The sequence below is a fragment of the Pelobates fuscus genome, chromosome 12 (assembly GCF_036172605.1).
Source record: "Pelobates fuscus isolate aPelFus1 chromosome 12, aPelFus1.pri, whole genome shotgun sequence".
Classification (NCBI taxonomy): domain Eukaryota; kingdom Metazoa; phylum Chordata; class Amphibia; order Anura; family Pelobatidae; genus Pelobates; species Pelobates fuscus.
This window is the reverse complement of record NC_086328.1, coordinates 87,178,923-87,192,187: the sequence shown is the minus strand read 5'-3', so window position 1 is coordinate 87,192,187 and position 13,265 is coordinate 87,178,923. Positions and strand designations below refer to the sequence as shown.

Here is a 13,265-nt window from a genome sequence, read left to right as displayed (position 1 = left end):
TTCATAGCCTAGTTCTCATACCGACTCCAATGCATTATACTTTAAAACTGTGTTTAAACCCAAATGTATAAGCCTGAGTAAAATAAAAATTGTGCATGTTATTCATGTGCCCCGCATGTTACGCGAGGGAAGGACCAGAGGATTGCCTTTGGGGTACCTTTCGTCAGTCTGTACTTTATATCTGCACTACAAAAATAAAGAATTAAAAAAAAAAAAAAAGGACTGGACATACCCCATATTGAGATGTCTACTTTAAATAAAATATGTACATGTGAGGTGATTGAAAGATTTATGACAGATAACAGTGTTACAATGACACTACTGTATTGATAAATTTAAAATATATATATTTTGAAACAGCAATGTCCAACTTGTACATATAGCCCTCTAACTTTTCAAAAAAAGCTAAGAACATGTTAACATTGGGTATTTCTAAAACTCAAGACAAAATTTTGAAACTATATAGCACGGGTGTTGTTTGGCATTTGTAGATGCATAACAGATTTTGGGGGTCAAAATTATAAAAGGTGTGTTTTAAAAAAAAAATGTATAATTTTTTTATAGTAAATTAAATATGATATAAATAATGGTATCTTTAAAACGACCATTTATTGGGTGAAAAACGGTATATAATATGTGTGGGTACAGTAAATGAGTAAAGGAAAATTACAGCTAAACACAAACACAGCAGAAATGTAAAAACAGCCCTGGTCCCAAACGGTAAGAAAATTAAAAAGCTATCTGGTCACTATGGGGTTAAAGTCAATGGGCCTATTCCACAGGCATGGACCAGGAGCAGCAGCTCCATCAGCCCCTATGTTAATTCAGCCCTGCTAATACCGATGGCCGTCACCAGTGATGGCTGCAGGGAATTGGATGTGTCTATGGAGGATCACATTGTCTCATAGGATCCTCCATAGATCTCAATTCAGTAAGAGTACACCAGTGACATTGGCTCCTGGCGTTGAAGATGAGCCAAGTGAGAAAGACAGTGACGGCACCTGCGAAGGACAAATCTCACCTTTACCTGCCCCCCACAGGACACCCCAGCAGCAATGTCACCGTCTGGGTCTTACCAAATTCTGCAAAGTCCCCTGATGGGGACAGTCACACTTTAAATTTCACTAAATGTGATAACCTTTTTAAAAAATTATAAGTAAAATAATAAATGTGAAATTCCCATTGAATTGAAATTGCACAGCAAGCAGGAATATTTCTCTGGTATTTACCATAGACGGGGAAATGGTTCATCTTAAGAGATAGTTTAGGCATCCTAAGGCACCATAACGACTTCGTCCAAATGAAGTTACTATGGTGCCAGGAAGCCCCCAGGTGCATTCTTGCCTACAGAGGTTGAACCGTTTTTGAACGGTTTAAACCCAAAGTTGCCGTCAGCTATTCCCCTGGCGGCATCTTTTCCAAGCCAGTTTTGCGAATGTGGAGTAACTGATTGGCTCAGAGCGTCAGCTAATCAGCGACACCCCTGTCCTGCGGCACACCGTGCATCCTGAATCAGATATTTCTGTAGCCGGATGCCACCAGGCAGGGAGCTGAGGTCAGAGCTGGAGACATCTTCAGGGTTAAATAGGTCAAAAGCAGTTTAACCACTCAGGGTAAGAGTGCCCCCAGTGTCCTGCTGACACCAGAATAACCTCATTCAGATGAAGTTGTATTAGTACCTGGAGTGTCCCTTTAAACAATAATAAAAAATACTAAACTACCTGTTACCTGGCATTCATCTCTCTTAATTAGAGGCAGATTGTGGTTATAATGGGCAATAAATGTCCAGACATTACCATGGGAACTGGCAGGCCCAGACATTGCCATGGAAACAGCAAGTCCTCAGCCCATATGGAGCAAGGCTGGGTCTGGGACACGCGCTCTGTGCATGACGTCACGCCAGCCATGCATTCCTCTCCCCCACCTCAGACAAAAGGCATTGCTAGCTAAAAGGGGGGCGGAGCCCTCACTTTCCCCGCCAATCCACGGCGAGTCGTGGAACGCAGACGTACTGCACGTATGCGTGCCACCGTGCTCGCGTTTGGCCTGGAGAACGAATGGAGTGGGCGTGGCGTCGCCGTACGTGATGATATCACACAAACTCATCCCTATTGCTCTTGTGTTCGCCCCCCTCCAGCACCGAACCGAACCGGGACTGTGTCTTACGTCACAACCACGTCATGGGGGTGAGAAATGAGGTGGATTGGGCTCCAGAAGGACATGTGGGGGTACCTGGAATGTGTAGAGTTAATTTATTTCAATTTTAGGCACTAGTAAAGGCCCCCTGGAGTTCTATCGGTATGCATGGAAAATGTGCAGGCTATTGGGCCAATTATCTCATATTAAGGATGTCTGGCCCTGGTAAGCAGTCATAGAGGGCATTTGGGTAGGTTAGTGATTGTAGCTTATTGGGTGCAATTGGAGAATAAGTAGAGGTAAGTTTTATTGTTGGGGGGGCATTTTAGTGACCTCAAAATATTAGCCCTTCTACATCTATTTTTATTTTGTTTTTAAGCATCCAGCTGTGAAATTGTTGGGAAATAAATAGCTGTTATAACCTGGAAGCTTACTTTATGCATTCTAGAATGCTGTGTTTCTAGTAGAGTTTACAAGGAAACCTCACCATTCTCCACATTCTTTGTTGCTCAGAGAAAATCTGTACGGGCAAAGGAGAAGAAGCAGAAGCGTCAAGAGGAACGGGCCGCTATGGCTGCAGTCTGTGCCAAGGTGCAGGCAGCCAATCAGGCAAGTCCCGTTATGCATTGATTTCATTAAATATTTGTGGGTGCTTGCTGGCCAGTTAGCTTGTCCAGTAGTTTTGGTTTAACAACTTCTCATCTTCCGTTTTCATTTTCTCTGTAGCTAGGTGACCCACTTGGGGCATTTCCGGTCTTCAAAAAGTACGACAGGAATGGGTGAGTGGGGGAAAGGGAAGACATTAGATGATGACCGGTTAAAAAGAAAAAAAAATGATTATGAGATGTTATCGGGGTCCCAGATTCTGTCATCTTTCTTTTATCCCACCCTCAGGTTAAATCTAACGATACAGTGCTGTAAGGTAGCAGACTTGGATGAGAAGACTCTGGATTGGGCATTTGAACTCACCAAGAAAAACATGCAACTGTTGTAAGTGCCCCTGTGGTGCCCTCTTTACCTAATATGCCAGCCGTGAGGGCCGGGCACCTTATCCCTTATGTGGCCTGCACCAATGGTGTCAAGCTCACTCTCCCTTTGGCACACAGGCATCCTGGGAGAACCCAGTCTCTGATGCCCATGGATGTTTCTGTAGGTATGAGCAAAGCGAGTGGGGATGGAAGGAGAGGGAGAAGCGAGAGGAGATGACAGATGAACGAGCCTGGTACCTTATTGCCCGAGATGAGCTTGCTGCCCCTGTCGCCTTTGTGCACTTCAGATTCGATGTGGAGTGTGGTGATGAAGTTCTTTATTGGTGAGTTGGTGATGATTATTACTATTTGCACTGTATAATTGTCAAAATCTAATACATGTGTCTTGGTATCTGTCTTTCAAACCCTTTGTATGTGTGTATGTTTGCCTTAAGGTGTATGTGGTACTACCTTTTGTATCTTGTGTTATTCTGTATACCTTAATTTCTACAGATTTTGTCTATAGTAGAAGTATCCCACTGGACCAGCAATTGTAGACTTGGGTCACTTCTTTTAATAGGATTATTCACTAAACCGAGAATTGACCCCCAGCAGCGATGTCAGGGGTCTGTATTCCTTAACTGTATTCCTTAACCAGATGGTTACAGTGCCACTTTAAGTTTCACAAAATATAATAACCTTTTCAAAAAATGAGAAGTAAAATACTAAATTTGAAATTCTCATTTAATTCCTGATCATTCCTAGTTTACTGATTCCACTGAAATTGCACAGCAAGCAGGAGTATTTCTCTGGTATTTAGGTGCATGCTTACCTTCAGTGCCGCTCTCAGATCCCCCCGGGATCTTTTCCAAGCTAATTTTGTGAACGTCATATTCCGGCTCCTGGCATCACTGTAGATCGCATAAGGGAGCTGAGCAGGAAGAGCTCAGGGGAAAGTGCTCCCTCGCCACCCGCCTGGAACACACATAGCTGCCTGCCCCAGGGGGCCCAAAGATGGCCTGTCGGCCAGCTCTTGTGCCCACATAAAACAAGTCTAACAATGCATTAGCCTGCGCATTTGGGGGCGGCTGTTTTTGCCGCCTCCTGGAAAGTGCCGCCCAAGGCAAATGCCTTGTTAGCCTTGCAGTACATACAGCCCTGAATTTATGCACAATGTCACATGTGCTAGGGTTGCAACTAGACTCGGCACACAATTAGGATTAACACAGTATGTGCAGTGTTTCAAGGTGAAACGTACATACTGACCCCTACCACCATGACCATTTCAAATCACTGAAGTGGTCATGGGGCTAGGAGTAACCCTTTAACTGAGCCAGTCTCTATGCTCTGCTGTGTAAGATTTAATAACTTTAACTTGGAAAATTATATTGATTTTCTTTGCATCTTCCTATTGGCTAAATTTATAAAATGTAATACAGATAACTATAAGCTGTTGTAAAACATACTTTAAGCTATCAATAGAATGGTTTACTTGTATCAAAGACTTACAAGATTAATGAAGAGGAAGTTAACCAAGGAATGTTAGCCAAACTGAATAATGTTTTTACTTTCAGTTTAAAACATTTCTGGTAAATACATGGGGATTACCACAGTAGTGCATAATCCTGAATATGCTTACAAAATGAAATGATGCCTCATTATCTTGGCTTTATACTTACAATTAAAGAAAGGTACGGTATGAATAAAACCTTGCTGTGCTATTGATGACAATTCAGTCTGTCTTTTGGGTGGAATTTGTGAGCTGTGAGCATTGGCCAATGTATGTTAATACGGAAAGGGTACTTGCACTCTAGTGATTTTTGTGAAGAGTCACTGCTCCACTGGCATCATGGATTTAACTCTTAACACTAAAGAACACTTGGAACAATAACCACTACAGTGGTATTTAGTGGTTATGTTACTTAAAGTTCCCTTTTAAGTGCAAATTTTGTGTACACATTGAGAAAGGGAAAGTGCCTTGTTGAGTTAACTAATTAAAACAGCCCTGAATCAAATGTTTATAATTTGGCATTTTCCTTCATTCTGTGTACTATCCATACTAATCAAGTGCATGTCTTTTCTCTATCTATGTTTTCCTTTCAATATAAATGATATATGTGATTACAATGGCATATCAATTTGAATCTAAACCTTTCTCTGTCTTGTTCATTTCCCCCTTACAGTTACGAAGTCCAATTAGAGGTCCGTGTCCGCAGGAAAGGAGTGGGAAAATTCCTGGTGCAGATTCTACAGCTGATGGCTAATAGGTGAGCAGACGGAGTATAGCTGCTTTGGTCCTTCAAAGTGGAGTGAGAGACTTAAAATACATATATTTGAATTATTTCATACCAATACCAGCATATTAGTAGATTATACAGAGCTATCCAATAGATTAGGCAAGTTTATATGTTTTAAATATTTTTGGGGGGGCGGTTACTTCTCCATAAAGGCTTTACTGCCTAGTGCTATGCTTATTTTTTTTTTTTTTGTGCAAAGTTACATCATTCAATCCAGACCAGGCTCACCCTCTGCATAAGGACAACCAGTCTGTGAAATCCCCATAGGAAAGACAGGGGGCACTATAGTGTTAGTAATACAGATTTGTATTCTTAACTCTATAGAATCCCTTTAAATTTCTCATTATATCAACAAATGATTAAAAGTATCAAAACAAATATGTATATGTTTTTGCTTGGAATGACGGAATTAATGTTCAATTTTCACATTTCAAGCAAAGTCAAATTTAAGACTTTTTATTTATAAAGGAACACTTCAAGCCTCATAATCATTACAGCCTGATGTAGTGGTTATGATAACATAAATGCCTGGTGCCCACCCATTGTAGGTAGTTAAACAGTTTGACTTCTTATCTGAGGTCTTAGAATTTAGGTTTATGGAGCATCCCGTGGGATCCTCCATAGGTAGAGCCAATTCTGTGCAGATGTCACTGGTGATTGACACTTATTGACGGCAGTACCTTCGTCTAGTATTGAGATATTTATGATTTTGGTTAGAAATAGAAGTGGGGGAAAATGATAAGTGAAGCGGAAGCAATTGGAAAAAGGTAAGTATAGCTTGATAGTGTCACTTTAAGCCTCATGCCTGTATGAGCCAAGTATAGTCTCATTATGTTTATCTGACCTAAGGAGGCAGCTCTGTCTTCTATCTGTCACAGACCAGGCCTGGCTCAGTGGCACAAATAAAGTAAGAAGTGGGGTTTCAGCAGAGTAAAAGTACAATGTGTATGGTTGAAAATACTGGAAAATTAATTATTTACAAATGTTGGCAGAAATGACTTGAAAATGGCTTCAATGATTGGCTTAAAATACCCCATATATGTTCCCTTGCAGCTTTTTAGAACCGACATGGTAGATCTTTATCTCCCATGACTGGCAGGGGGCAGTCTCTGCACCAGGTCCCATGTCTGGATTTTCCTGGAGACTGGGATTTGTCATGCCCTGTTTTATAGGCTATCAGAAGATATTCATACCCTTGCCTTTGTTTTTATTATCTGTTGCTCAATGAGTTTACACAGAATGTTTGTTTCTATCCTGCCCTTTTTCTTTTTATAGCACACAGATGAAAAAAGTAGTCCTCACAGTGTTTAAGCACAATCATGGTGCTTACCAATTCTTCAGAGATGCTTTACAGTAAGTTTATGGGGGGTGGGGTTCCCTTCATTGTGCCTTTTTTTTTGCGTTGCCTATATCTTCATCCCTCATGTTTACTGTAACTATCTCCTATCACTTAGGTTTGAAATAGATGAAACCTCTCCCAGCGTTTCAGGTTGCTGCAGCGATGATTGCACATATGAAATTTTAAGTCGCAGGACAAAGTTTGGAGACACAACACACTCGCACTCAGGACAGTGTGCAGGGTGCTGTCACTGAACTTATTTGGGGGATGGACCTGTGGAAAGATTTTGAGGGACACAGCAATTGTCTTTTATTTTGTTGTTGTTGTGTTGGGGTCCTTTTTTGTTGTTTTGGTTTTGGTTTTTTGTCTTTTTTTTTGTTTTTTTATTCTTTTTTTTTTTATAGTTTTTATTGGAATACTGTGCTGTTGTGCACATGTGGAATTCTTACTATAAATTCAATTCTTTTAATGTTAAATAAATTCTTCTTTAAATCCTAACTTGTCAACATATCATAAGTTTTTTCCTACTTGAATCATATTATTTATAAAGTGCTAGTCTGAGGTACAATTCATGTTGCCTGGAGGCATGATGCCACCAATATTTGTCCAAAACTATTTTAAAAAACACATTCAATATGTACTGAATAATGGTGAAATAGGGCTTTGTTCTACACAGAATGTGCATATTCACTTTAAAAACACCAGCCATCCATTCTAGGAAAGAATATTGTTATAGTTTGTATATATGTGGTTGCTTTGGTGTGGCCCTCAAGTAATTTTTTTATTTTATTTATTATTGATCCTCTTGTGATTTTTTTTTTTTTTTTTACATTTTCAGCCAGATTGGGGAGGGGTCAATTCTGGCCTGATGGACTTAAACTGGATAGCCCATTGATATGTAATGTGGTTGCTTTTTCTGTATTGTGTAGTTTGATGTACTACTTGTATTGCATAGAATAATGCATTCCATGGAGACCGTATATAACTGCATGCAAAGACCAGGATTTTACAGTTTCTTAGAATAATTTATTTTTGATTTTTGTGTCACAAATAAGGATAAACGTTTCAATGTGTACATCAAGTTTAGAAGCATTTCCTGTGAACAATGGAGGGACCTGCCTCATCATACTCTTGTTTGCTGATCCACATCTGTTGGAAGGTGGAGAGAGAAGCCAAGATGGAGCCTCCAATCCAGACAGAGTATTTACGTTCAGGGGGAGCAATAATCTGTAGAAAAGAACATTTTTATAAAGTTAGACATGTCCTTTTTATTCCAAAGGGGTGCAAATGTATGTCTTTCCCACAAAATTGGGCAGGGGTCATTTTTCCATCATTCTACTTCTGTCAAGAATACAGATGTGGAATGAGAGTTGCACAGACATTTCTAGTTTGCACTTGCTCCTTTTTAGGTTATACAATTAGGCAACTTTATGGAACAATGTATTAAAAGTGGATTGTTACCTTGATCTTCATGGTGCTGGGAGCAAGAGCTGTAATCTCTTTCTGCATACGGTCAGCAATACCAGGGTACATTGTGGTACCACCAGACAGCACATTGTTGGCATAGAGGTCCTTACGGATATCAATATCACACTTCATGATGGAGTTGTATGTGGTCTCATGAATACCAGCAGACTCCATACCTAGGAAATAAGAGTTTCTCTTTTAATAACATGAAAATCCATGACTCAGTAGATTTGTTTAGTTTAGAGGGGGGGCACACATACCAATGAAAGATGGCTGGAAAAGAGTCTCAGGGCAACGGAACCTTTCATTTCCAATGGTAATGACCTGTCCATCAGGGAGCTCATAGCTCTTCTCCAGGGAGGAGGAGGAAGCAGCAGTTGCCATCTCATTCTCGAAGTCCAGAGCCACGTATGCCAACTTCTCCTTAATGTCCCTTACAATCTCACGCTCAGCTGTGAAGGGTAGTAAAAAAGGGCAGCATTAAAATGTGCAAAATGGTAACCATGCTTATACATCACAGTTCTCCAACATGTATGTAATTGCCTCTTGACACAATTGATGCTCACCTGTGGTGACAAAAGAGTAGCCTCTCTCAGTCAAGATCTTCATGAGGTAGTCAGTGAGGTCTCTGCCGGCCAAGTCCAGACGCTGGATGGCATGGGGCAGGGCATAACCTTCATAAATGGGCACGTTGTGGGTCACACCATCTCCAGAGTCCAGCACAATACCTGTAAATGCAAAACTCATATAAGTGTGGATCTATAAATTGATCATTAACCTACATCAATACATTTAGAAATGATTTAAACTTTTTTAATGTAAAAAAAATACTGTCTTTGGCATGGTCTTTGACTTCTATGTGGAAGTTGTGCATGCTAGTGGCCAATTTAGCTTGCATACAAGCCTAGTAGTTTGGCATGAATACGTTTGGAAATGACAGAAAATTAACTTTAGGAAAGTGCCTTGTGTGCACACAATACTTACAAATTCACATCAGATAAGGAGTTCACTTTAGTTGTGTATTTACTGCTGTGAAAATGCTACTAATATTTCAGATCAGTGTTTTGATAGTGATCTTAGTGGTTTATGTACACATTGTGCTCTTAATGATTGTGAGAAGTATTTGTACTGTGATAATGAATGGGATACTTTATATGAGATATAGGGACATTGTGCTCTATGACGATTTATGCATTCGGAATGAGCATTACGTGTATATTTATGCCAAGTATCAATTCATCAATTCATAAATAAAATATTGTCTATGTATATTCTCACCAGTAGTACGGCCAGAGGCATACAGGGACAAGACAGCCTGGATGGCCACATACATAGCTGGGACGTTAAAGGTTTCAAACATGATTTGGGTCATCTTTTCACGGTTGGCTTTTGGGTTCAGTGGAGCCTCAGTGAGCAGAGTAGGGTGTTCCTCTGGGGCGACACGCAGCTCATTGTAGAAGGTGTGGTGCCAGATCTTCTCCATGTCATCCCAGTTGGTGATGATACCATGTTCAATTGGGTACTTCAGGGTCAGAATACCTCTTTTGCTTTGTGCCTCATCACCTACATAGGAATCCTTCTGTCCCATACCGACCATGACACCCTAAGGTTCAACAGAAAACAAGAACAACTTTGTGAGGCAAGCCTGGAGCTTTTAAAAAACAAAACAGCATGGGAATATTAGACTCTAGAACAGGGGTAGGCAACATTTGACACTCCAAATGTAGAGGACTCCAAGTGCACTGATGCTTTGCGTGGCAGTAATAGCATTATGGGAGATTTAGTCCACAATATCGTGAGTGCCAAAGGTTGCCTACTCCTGCTCTAGAAGATAAAGCTATTCATTTTCTATGTTGTTTACAACGTTAACATAAAGAATGAAAAAGGGTCCGTATACAGATAGCCAAAACACAGGCAAATGTATATCAAGGAATAAAACGAACTAACGGCAGTTCTCAAGAACCACCGATGAGCCAGGGTTTATGTATTATCCATTTATATTATAATGCAGATATTGATACATTTAGATTACATTTAGGCTATTATCTTCAAAGAGTAGGTTAAGAATTATTATTCTGATGCATGTTGCCTTCAGTAATAATTTAGCAACATACACAAATACATTTTTAATAGTATAGTGTCACATTAAAATGTGTTGGTGTTCCAAAACTGACAATTAATCCTTGCATGGGTAACTCTCTAAACTGGGAAATGTGGCTGAGCTGAAAATAGCTGTCATTGAGATTTATTTTTTTACTCAAATCCTTCATTTTGAATTTATGAATTTCACAGTTTAGCAAATTAACCTAACAAACAAAACCTATTGCTGGTTACACTGTTTAGATGACTGAAATACAGGGGCTGCAAATGTGAAGTTGAATGTAAGACCACAGACAGGAGAAATGCTGAAATTGGTGAAAAGAGGGGGGGGGCAATTAAAAGTATTTGGTTAAAGAACAATAATGAAAGAGTCAACCAAACATTGGTGGGAGAAGGGCGAGTAAAATGGGCTAACAAACAGAAGTATGGAGATTGGATGCATGTGTCAGATATTGCTGACGCTGCAAGGTGTAAACACAATTGTGTTTGTTTTTTTTTATAGATTTTCTATTTTTTTTTTTTATTCTCCATCTGAGTGAGAAATGCTTTGCACTATGTTTAGTCTCCTACAGTTGGAAGTGTTAATTTTATCTCGGCAGACATTTTTAAATCCCTCTCCCTGTGATCAGTGGTGTATCTAGCAGTAACTGGCATTCTACCAAATCTATTTGCTGATACTGATTTTTTTCAGAGCTGTCCAGTCAGGACCTTTGAGGACTGACAAATAACCTGATGCTTGGAGTAATGAATGTGGGAAATGACAAACGTGTGCTTGTAATATGTGCAGACTATTAAATGTCACACAGAGCTGAATTAAGAAATAATATAAATACCCTATCTGAGGGGGTGGGGGAGTAATGCTAACCAATTATATGAATCCTTCTCATAGGAAAGTATTGTGAATCAATGAACAGGGGCATATTGTAGTGGGGTGCGGCAAGAAGAAAATCGTGTGGCTCTCCACTACTTAATATTACCCAACCTCATGTTGAGGTTTGGGGCAGAGGGGCTGGCTAGAGAGAAAATGATTGTCAAGTAAGTAGTATGTGTGTGTGTTTGTTTTTAAGTGTATTTTCAAGGATAATTACTAAAGTGAGAAGTGTCTGGAATCCAAAGTGAATTTTAATATTTTGGAGACAATAACCACTTAAAAAAAAAACAAAAAAACTTCAATTCAATTTGGCAATGTGGCCTTAAATTTGAAATTCACTTTACATTTATATTGGCATCAATTCACACTTTAATAATTAACCATGTGGGTGTATATTAAATGAATAATAAAACTCCTTAAATTCTCTTAAAAATCATTTTTTTTGTTTGTTGCCTATATAGTTATTATGGGAAAATCTGGAGTTTTAAGCCATATCCTTCAAAGACAGTCATTTATGACTGCCACCTCTACTTGAGTTCTGTTCCATGCATCCACCACACTTTCTGTAGAACACTGTTGTATGCATCATTTGTGGGGAAGGTATAGTTCATTAGGGAGTAAAGGATTTTAAAGTAAGGACATGTAGGAGCTAAAAGAGCTTACCTGGTGACGAGGGCGGCCAACAATTGATGGGAAGACAGCTCGGGGAGCATCATCTCCTGCAAAGCCAGCTTTCACAAGCCCAGAGCCGTTGTCACAGACCAAAGCGGTAGTCTCTTCGTCGTCACACATGATGGAGTCTGGAGAAGGGCTGTAAGAGAAAATAAAGAATTAAGTTTCACATGAGCCAAATGCTGAATTCCTTTGCAGTGTCTCTTCTCCCCCAGCACATGTGCGCCTGTCCCACCTGTCCCACACTGTTACCCCACCTGTTACTACTGCTCAGCTGTTCCTTTCTGTCTCTTATGTAAATTGTCTCTCATATGGATTTGTCAGCTTTGCCAAGAAAGGGCTTAAGAAGTGCTTAGCAATTCTTGCAGAGGGGTTAAGTGCTAACTTGAATGGTTATTGCATGGAAGGTTTATCAAACCATAAACGAGAGTGTGGAAAAATGGGGTTAAGTTTTTGGATGGCAGAGGAAGTAAGGTACTGTAGAGCTATGTGTTGCCCTGTTAGTAGGCATACTATGGTTTAAATTGTATATTGTCCTATAAACTGGGCAGATATAATAAATCCTCCAGATCTCTGCTTGCATGGATGCAGAAGTGTAGGGTTTAGTAAAGCTCTGCATGTCTGTAAAGGAAAAGGGATTTAGTAATGTCTTTAAGGGCTCTAAATCTAGTGAGATTAATTCATATTCTAAATTGCATTAGCAGTAAGGGCATTAAAAATTACTCCCTTGAAGATAATTCTTAAATTATTATTTTTTTTGAGAGGGGAGGTAGTAGGAAAGGGGTTAATAGGGTTGACGGGGGTTGAGGGAGGGGAAGGATTTTTGTGATCTGCAGGACTCACCGTGCTGCAGCAGTGAGGGCGTAGGTAGAGCAATGAGCTGGGGTTTGTAGTACACAGCCATCCTTATATATAGGGTGGCCCCTGTAGTGATGTCCAGGGAAGCCCCATGCTCACTTAACTCCATATTTGGAGAGAAGCCAGGACTTCCTGGCCTTGTGAGGGTCCGAGTCGGGGGTCTGAGTAGTGACCATATATAGTGGGGTCTCCCTCCCCCTCAGCCGCCTGTATACAGCTCACACATACAGATGGCTATTCCTGGATATAGAACAGAGAAGCTTTACTTAGAAAGTGCTGTGTGTGGACAGATAGATTTAAAGGCAGATAGTTATACAAGATTCAATCAGACTTATAGACAAAGTGCAATAAGTTTTATTAACTAAACATAATTAAATGCATGATTATTGAAATGTTTTGATATTAGAACTACATTCAAACTGATGGCTATAAATACATTAATTAGATCCATAGCCCAACAGACATAGAGAATTAATAAACAGATGGCACATCAATATAAGTCTAATATATTAATTATAAAATTTATTCGTATTACTGTTCATATTGCATAAATGCAT

General features: G+C 39.9%; 2 protein-coding genes across 2 annotated transcripts; one reads left to right on the top strand and one right to left on the bottom strand.

Annotated features, from left to right (window-relative positions):
* The first annotated feature begins 2,071 nt into the window (after positions 1–2,071).
* On the top strand, positions 2,072–7,100 carry NAA40 (N-alpha-acetyltransferase 40, NatD catalytic subunit). The gene is made up of 8 exons (XM_063437642.1): positions 2,072–2,186; positions 2,650–2,745; positions 2,863–2,915; positions 3,031–3,126; positions 3,290–3,448; positions 5,288–5,371; positions 6,677–6,754; positions 6,856–7,100. The coding sequence occupies exons 1-8, from the start codon at positions 2,181–2,183 to the stop codon at positions 6,992–6,994; spliced, it is 711 nt and encodes a 236-aa protein (XP_063293712.1). The 5' UTR covers positions 2,072–2,180; the 3' UTR covers positions 6,995–7,100.
* Positions 7,101–7,744: 644 nt separating this feature from the next.
* On the bottom strand, positions 7,745–12,800 carry LOC134578712 (actin, alpha cardiac muscle 1). Its single transcript, XM_063437713.1, has 7 exons — positions 12,694–12,800; positions 11,842–11,989; positions 9,486–9,810; positions 8,774–8,935; positions 8,468–8,659; positions 8,202–8,383; positions 7,745–7,967 (listed from the first exon to the last, which is right to left on the bottom strand). The coding sequence occupies exons 2-7, from the start codon at positions 11,968–11,970 to the stop codon at positions 7,824–7,826; spliced, it is 1,134 nt and encodes a 377-aa protein (XP_063293783.1). The 5' UTR covers positions 11,971–11,989; positions 12,694–12,800; the 3' UTR covers positions 7,745–7,823.
* Positions 12,801–13,265: the final 465 nt, after the last annotated feature.

Excerpts from the sequence above, each read along its gene's own strand:
- NAA40 (XM_063437642.1), top strand. Across the intron at positions 2,746-2,862 it reads AGGTGCAGGCAGCCAATCAG|CTAGGTGACCCACTTGGGGC; the intron begins GCAAGTCCCGTT and ends TTTTCTCTGTAG. Across the intron at positions 2,916-3,030 it reads AAAAAGTACGACAGGAATGG|GTTAAATCTAACGATACAGT; the intron begins GTGAGTGGGGGA and ends TCCCACCCTCAG.
- LOC134578712 (XM_063437713.1), bottom strand. The coding sequence starts at position 11,970 with ATGTGTGACGACGAAGAGACTACCGCTTTGGTCTGTGACAACGGCTCT. Across the intron at positions 9,811-11,841 it reads TTGGCCGCCCTCGTCACCAG|GGTGTCATGGTCGGTATGGG; the intron begins GTAAGCTCTTTT and ends GTTGAACCTTAG. Across the intron at positions 8,384-8,467 it reads TTTCCAGCCATCTTTCATTG|GTATGGAGTCTGCTGGTATT; the intron begins GTATGTGTGCCC and ends CTTATTTCCTAG.